Source organism: Mya arenaria, chromosome 2, assembly GCF_026914265.1.
Source record: "Mya arenaria isolate MELC-2E11 chromosome 2, ASM2691426v1".
In the NCBI taxonomy this organism is placed as follows: domain Eukaryota; kingdom Metazoa; phylum Mollusca; class Bivalvia; order Myida; family Myidae; genus Mya; species Mya arenaria.
The window spans coordinates 11,767,616-11,775,018 of record NC_069123.1 but is presented as its reverse complement, the minus strand read 5'-3'; the positions used below and the strand labels follow the sequence as shown (position 1 = coordinate 11,775,018).

The following is a 7,403-nucleotide window of genomic DNA, read 5'->3' as shown; positions in this document are numbered from 1 at the left end:
AGTTGTTTTTTTACGCCTTCGTCGTACGATTTTTGTCGTATCTTTTCTCTGTCGGTGTAATAGTGAAACTTACCGACGATCGGTCGGGGCTTTGGTGCTTTATTTGAACCTAATCTATGTATGCGGTCAAATAACAAGTCTTTTGTTTCAATGCCGAGTTTAGAGGCTATAAAATCCTTTACAAGAGTGTCACAGTTTTCCTCGGGACCATGTTCCTGTATTCCGTAGAAAATCAAATTATCCCGCATTGATCTTGATTCCAAGTCTAAGAGCTTGTCGTTCATTTGATCTTTTTGGATTTCAAATTCGTGCGATTGATTTTTTAAGTCACCACATGTTTGTTGCAATTTTCTAATTTCAATTTTTGCCTCGTTCACTTCAGTTTTCTGTCTTTCAAACGCATTACTAATAAAGCTGCATGACGTTTCTACTTCCGTAACCTTTGACTCTAGATTGTTGATTTTAATATCCATGTCCGATATTTTGAGATTGATGGTATTAACTGTCTTTTCAATATTTGGAAGTGACGTTTTTATGGATTTAATATCTTCCATGATCTGTAAAGCACAACTTGGCGGAGTTGACGGCGCCGGGGGTGCTGGCTGAAACATCCCTGGTGACTGCTGCATACCATAGGTGAACGGTTGTTGGAAGTTTCCAATAGGAGAGGTCATGTTTAAATTCATATTTGACGTATAAAGTTCAGGTGTAAATGTACTATTGTTTACCTGAGCTGGTATATAACGCGGTACACTCGATGCGCTCGTGCATGAAAGATGATCAAAATGTCCGCTTTCTTCACACAATGGGGAGGTGGCTTTCCGTTTTGCTTTTCGTTGTTTTTTGCTACCTTGTTTAGAATTTTGATTTGAATTTTCGCCCGACATGAAGATAATGCATTCGTAAACATGTTACTCCAAAAGTTTCCACAATTAAACACAGATAATTCCCTTGTTTTTTAAGTTATTTCGAGCACGGTAAAATCCATGTCTTCACAGTTCAGTCACGTGATTTCATAATATATGACCCCTATGGATTTTGAGGTCATAGAGTCAAAGGCCAAGATCACAATTGTATATATATATATGAATATAGGTGAACAAAGTTAAATGTAACTCCTATTTACTTGTTCTGTGCTCTTTCAAGGATACAAATTTATCTGCAAATATCAGTCATCATTTGAACATCATTAAAAACTCTACCTACTATCCCCACACTTTTGAATGGTCATGATCCTTAATAAGACTGCCTCAAAGGCAATAAATGTCTGACAAATAAGCTGTCATTCCAGTGAATGCATATATATTTCATTCAGTTGTGCATTTTTTCCTGATGACATTGCTCAAGATTGAATTATTGCGCATTTAAGGCCATACTACCCTGAAGTTTGAGAAACTACAACAATAATACATGTAATCTTTTATTACAAATCAGTGTGTATGCTTAATTTCAAGGGTAAAAAACACAACATTTGGTCATACATTTATATTATTGCTTGCCACTGTAGCTTATTATATTTACTTGAAACTTCAGTAATTTTTCAGAGGAATATTTGTTTGTGTATTTTCAGGGTAACCAAGATCAGAGTTACAAGGGAGACCGTTGAGGTTGGCATTGTAAGTTGAATTTGGTAGTATGATATGGTATAGCTTAAGAATTCAATGATATGGAATTAATTAATGAACGAAGTGTTTAATTATGCTTTTATTATATCAATTTGGCATTGACAAAAGTACTACCAGTCTGCATGCCAACAAAATTGAGTGATATAGTAAATTAAAATAGTTCTAATAGTTCTTTTCTCGGCATTAAATGTTTCTCTACATGACTTGGCGCATGTTGGTGTTTTTTGTTAAAAGCTGAGCTAAGAGTGGCTAAATTGAATTGTTGTGGTTATGCATGTTAGGAATAAAATGGACATTTAAGCAGACCACAAAAACAGCAGCTTTACATTGTAACAGAATTGTTTGGTTGTATATTGCAGTCTCAGAACAAATGACTTTACTTTGTAAGATCCGGTGGAACTGATTTTTTTAGTTAACTTTTTCATATTCATGTTTGTCCTTTTTTCAGCCTGAGATGAGGTTCACATTGGAGGAAGAACTGAACCCCACTTTCCTATTTACATTTATTTGCCGGGAGAGAGACTTTATACAGTACGTAATTCTTTTAGTGATTCTTCAACAATTATCTTCTTTTTCTATATGTTGCAGTGAACATACTTTTTGGTGGGTATGTTAAAAGGAAAAAAGTAGTGAAGCCCAAAATATTGCACCCACTTTCAATTATGCCAACATGTGATGTCTCTGAAGAAAACTACAGAACACACAGATCTGTTTTGCTCATAAAATCTAAGAAAGCAGACAGAAATAGTGTACTTGTGCTTGGCATCAAATGGTTAAAACAAGATTCAGTATGTAATCTAAAAAAATTTATCAAACCAATTATGCAATTCACTAGTGCAAGGCTTGTGGGCTCGTGCTAATTTTACCACAGGTATAGTGGATGTGTTAGAGATTGATACCATTTGAGTGTTCTGTAAAAAGGGAGACTTTTATTGGTCAAAAGAGATCATTCTCTTGAGATGCATGAATGATATAACAAGTCCTTCTAACACAGTCTGCTAACTGTGAAAAATATATCATTTTGTTGTTGTTGATCACACGCAATAGTGACTTGACTCAATGTACGATAAATAATTTAGTTTTGTGGATTATCATGTTGACAAAAAGTGTTAACTGACAAACCTTGTAAATAATGATTTAAACTGGACCAACATACCTTGTACCAGATTTTGGCAATTTGTCATCCAAAACATGATAAGATCTGAAGATAATTTATAAGAACAACATACTAGTACTGTCCATGTAGTTATAATAAAAAGTAACATGTATCTTTCCAAACTGTGTTATGCCATAATACATCTGTACATTTAACAAATCCAACATTCTGCTGTAGAAAGACGTATTATATAAAGTACCTGTAAATAGATCTCTCACAAAAGATATTTACTGTTCTCTTTTATTGCAGATTGTGCAACAACTACAGGTTGAATGTTGTAGATTCAGAAGACCTTTTTGAGCAGATCTTGGATAGTTTACAGGATGTGAAGCAGTCAGGGTGAGAAATTAGCTGCATTGTAAAATACCTGTCTATTTATTCTTGCTAGTGAAGACACTTTTAGATGATAGGTGCAACTTCAAACTTGGTTTAGTCAGTGGTTGATAACCATTGGACTCAAATTGAATATTGAGCACAAACTGATATATGAGGTTTTGAAATAAGGTGATAATTGGCTGATTTAAATGATGTGGAGTTGGAGTGATTATGCATGTAAAATTAACCTTGGCCTGAACTTAAAGTCAAATCCATTCAAGCCATCAAAATGAAACTTAATACACATGTTGCAGAGGTAATATGTTTGTAAAAGTAATAGAATTATGCTCCTGCTTTTACTCCCTGATTAACAAAGTGTATATTGGAATCACTCAGTGGACAATCTGTCGATTTTTAACAAAACAATAACCTCTGAGGGGTGGCCTTATTTTAAAGAATCAGTTGACATTCCTGTGTGGAGGTGGAATTTAGGGCCATGTTTCACTCCTGTGATAGCTCTATTTCCCATAAGTTACAAGACAACCAGCTTTTGCATTTTACATGCAAATGAGTTTATTACTGAAATATTTGCAACATTTTAACCCTTTACTTGCACAAATTGTGAGTACATGATATTAACCTTGATGTAAGACCTGCTATTCTTCATAAAATGAAATTTTTCTGGCACAAATATATAAAATCAAACAAATTGCCTGAAATTAATGTTTACCGTAATGAGATTTATACATGGTGAAGATATTTCGGACCTTAAAATTCAGTAGTTTTTTGAAATATGGGTCAGAAAAGTTGAGGTTAAATGCCTCCTTATTTGTATTGTGTTAGAATATTATTTAACTGTTTTAAATGTATTTCAGGCTTAGGGTTCGTCCCCTATTATTTGAAACAATGAAGACGGTGGCCCACCTGAAACTACCAAACCTAGAGATAAGATGGAGACCGGCATGTAAGACCAGAGTGGCACAACACAACAAGGTACATGTCCAGTCTAACTGGGCTTTTTTGTCAATGATAACTCATAAGTACATGCCAACTACTGAGAATGATTGATTTCAACTTTTATCTTTTTATAACAATTTTTAGCTCTACTGGCCAAAGGCCAGAAGAGCGTATGCGATGGTTATGTGTACGTTGTATGTGCCTCAGTGCGTCTGTAATCAATTTCTTGTTAACGTGATGCAGTCTTCAGTTTGGATTGTATCTCAATGAAACTTTTGCAGTATTTAGATATTTATTAGAGCTTGGTTCAGCTATATCCGCCCATGCTTGCCTAGATTAAGGGCCTTGAAAATGCTCATTTTGGTCAACTTATTTTTAGCCATGCAGGTCTGCATGAGAGAATTCTACTTTTTAGCCCAGCTTACATGTACATGTAAATTAAAGTCTAGGATTAAGGGAGACAATTTGCTTTTTGGTACTGCAGTTGATTTTGTGAATTACTCTGCCTTGTTCTTGTTGAAAGCCCAAAGACCATTTTTTTAGCTCTAAGTGTCTGTAGTTTGCACATTCATCTTAACAAAATTGGTTGTGAAGTTATGCACCTGGGGTCATTACTGGCCCAGGGTTCTCAGGTTTGGTCAACTTAAATTGGTAAAGTTTTGAAAATCTGTTTGTGTTTGTACATCCATCTCAGTACAATTGCTTGTGAATGTTTGTTTAAATTGATCAATGTTGTCCTAGGATGCCCTTGACTTTGACCTTTTGACCAACCTTTTTTTTTTAAAATTTAAAACTACAGAAATATTTACCATGAGTACAGTTTTGAAAGCATATTTTTTTATAGATGACTTTTACTTGGCACATATTAAAATAGTTCATGCAACTAATCTGATTACAATACTTTCTGGGCTCAGATGTTGAATGTGCAACATTTTCAGGTAACCCAAACACAAAATGTGAACTATATATCTGTTGCCCTTTACCCATACATACATGCTCTGGATAAAAAATGACCACAAGAGCCATGCCAGTAGAGCAAAGGCCCTTTTGGGCCTCTTGTTAAGATATAATAATGTTGATAAGGTCATATCATTCTGGCCGAGTTATTTTTCCAAGGTCAGCTGTCATGATATCATCTCACATAATAACATTGTATAGTGTTGATTTCGTTCCACCACTTTTAAATTCATTTTCATTCTTGTTTCAATTTTCGGTAAGCTTATAAAATTTTCAGTCATTTTTTTGACACAAGTTTTATCATTTTATAAAATCCTGCTGTTGTTTGTACCATCAGATGCGGCAGGAGGAGAAAGAAGCGGACAGAAAGAGACTGGAGCGCAAATGCAAAAATCAGAGAGAGGAAGTGAGTAAATTGTGCATCATGTTTAAACAGATTCATCTTTAGCTCGACTAGAATAACAAATATAATGAGAGCTATTATACTTGCATTCCTTTCCACGAAGTGTTAAGCGTCGGCCACACACCCAGGTTAAGGTTAGACATGGAAGCCCCTGAGATCATTATCTCAACTGAGTTCCTCAGAAGACTCTAAAAACTTTATCTTGATCTATGTACTTTGGCCAAAGGATAGGCCAGCACTGCTCGTTTAGTCAAAAATTACTGATTGTTAAAGTAATATCATAAAATTATTATAATTGTTATGCGGTTGTAAAACTATATATATTTTTTTCAGCTTGAAACGATGGAAGCTATGAGAGTGGAGATGGATCGCATGAGAGCTGAGATTGCAGAATTGAGGGAGGAAGTCAGGTCTCTTAAAGAAGGGGCCAATACTTGTACGGCCCCTTCAACTGAAATGGCAGAACAGAGCAGGGTAAGATAATTTTACAACTTTTAATAATATTTATAAATTACTGTATAGATAATCTGTTTGGTCGTTTCAGGTTACATAGAATAGAAAAAATGTCTGTCCAAAAGATTTAATAATCACCTTTCAGACATCATTTGAAGAATATAACTGCCTAAGTTAAAACCTATTTTGTTAACAGCCCCATTATTCTTACCTTTTCTTATTTCAGATCCCAAGGCCAAAGGGACCTGCATCTGCAAGTGCGCACAGGAGCCTTTTTGCAGCTGTGCGCAGGAGACCTGGCTTCGCTGCGGGCAGTGCTTCTACAACGTCAACTGCGTGCAGGACATCAACAACAACTGCATCAACAACTGCACGCAGTACTTCTGCCCGCAGCACGGCAGCAACTGTGGGCAGCTCTACACGGAAGACAACATCTGCCCGCAGCTCTGCTGCCACTGCCCCCAGCATGTCATCAGCTGGTGGGCAGACTTCTGCCCCCAGCACATCATCAGCTGGTGGGCAGACGGTCGAGGGTGGGGCAGCTCGAGGTCGTGGAAAAGTCTGTAAGTACATACCTTATGATAAGAAACGAGTAGAGGTGTTGTGTATGGTCAGAGTGTCTGATATTAAAACTGTTTAATTCTTCAAAGGAATGTTTTTGCTGGTACATTTAATGTGTGGATCAATATTCTCAAAACAACAACAGTAAGAATGGAAATTAATGACAGCACTTTTCATTCCCTGGTTTATTCAAAATGTTGCATCATATTAAATTCAACTTAAAATCTTATCCAGCCCCTTGATATAATCCGTTATTATGTGGGGTCCCTGCCTGACAACCTTATAATTCTATGTGAAATGAAACAAAACATGAACGCTGGAAATAAGATGGAGGAGCTTTGGCATCCACTTGCAGTAGTAATTGTTTTTTATTACAAATTTTTATCTCTCTATTACATGTGTTCAACTTTTTCTTAATTTTTGTTATTATATATTTTCAGCAACAAAACGTAAGCGTGTTGATGACGATGGGGGGCAGGCAAAGAAAAAACCGGCTTGGAAATGAGAATAAAAATGCCTGCCCCTCCCCCCACCCCTCGACCGGACTCCCTCTTCTGCATCTCAGCCAAACAACATCTCTCTCTGATCCAAAGTATTTAACGACTATGATCCAAATCGCTCCGCACCTCTTCTTCACCTTGTACAAAATCCCTGCTCAGCATCGCTACATACATGGCTGCAGTTTACCTATAATACGAAGGCTGCAGTGCTCTACAATGGCTAGAGCTGTGTTTGTGTCATGCCGGTCTCCATGGGCCACCGTCAACAACGTCCTGATTGTGAATGTTGTCTGAAAAAAACACTTGAAAGGACATTCCCACGAACAAGAACTGACGATTTGTTTTAAGTTGTTTGTGTTCATTTTTTATTGGTTAAATACAGGTTTGCCTTTTGAAAGATGCCATTTTTTCAACAGTGTTCTTTAAAAAAAAAAAGAGAATGTTCATAGCCTCTTTCATGTTTTAAAGGTATGATG

At 36.3% G+C, this 7,403-nt stretch overlaps 1 protein-coding gene across 1 annotated transcript; it reads left to right on the top strand.

Annotated features, from left to right (window-relative positions):
• The first annotated feature begins 2,079 nt into the window (after nt 1-2,079).
• LOC128206054 (uncharacterized) lies at nt 2,080-6,992 on the top strand. The gene is made up of 7 exons (XM_052908189.1): nt 2,080-2,156; nt 3,031-3,120; nt 3,972-4,089; nt 5,348-5,416; nt 5,747-5,887; nt 6,093-6,429; nt 6,868-6,992. The coding sequence occupies exons 1-7, from the start codon at nt 2,080-2,082 to the stop codon at nt 6,930-6,932; spliced, it is 897 nt and encodes a 298-aa protein (XP_052764149.1). The 3' UTR covers nt 6,933-6,992.
• Nucleotides 6,993-7,403: the final 411 nt, after the last annotated feature.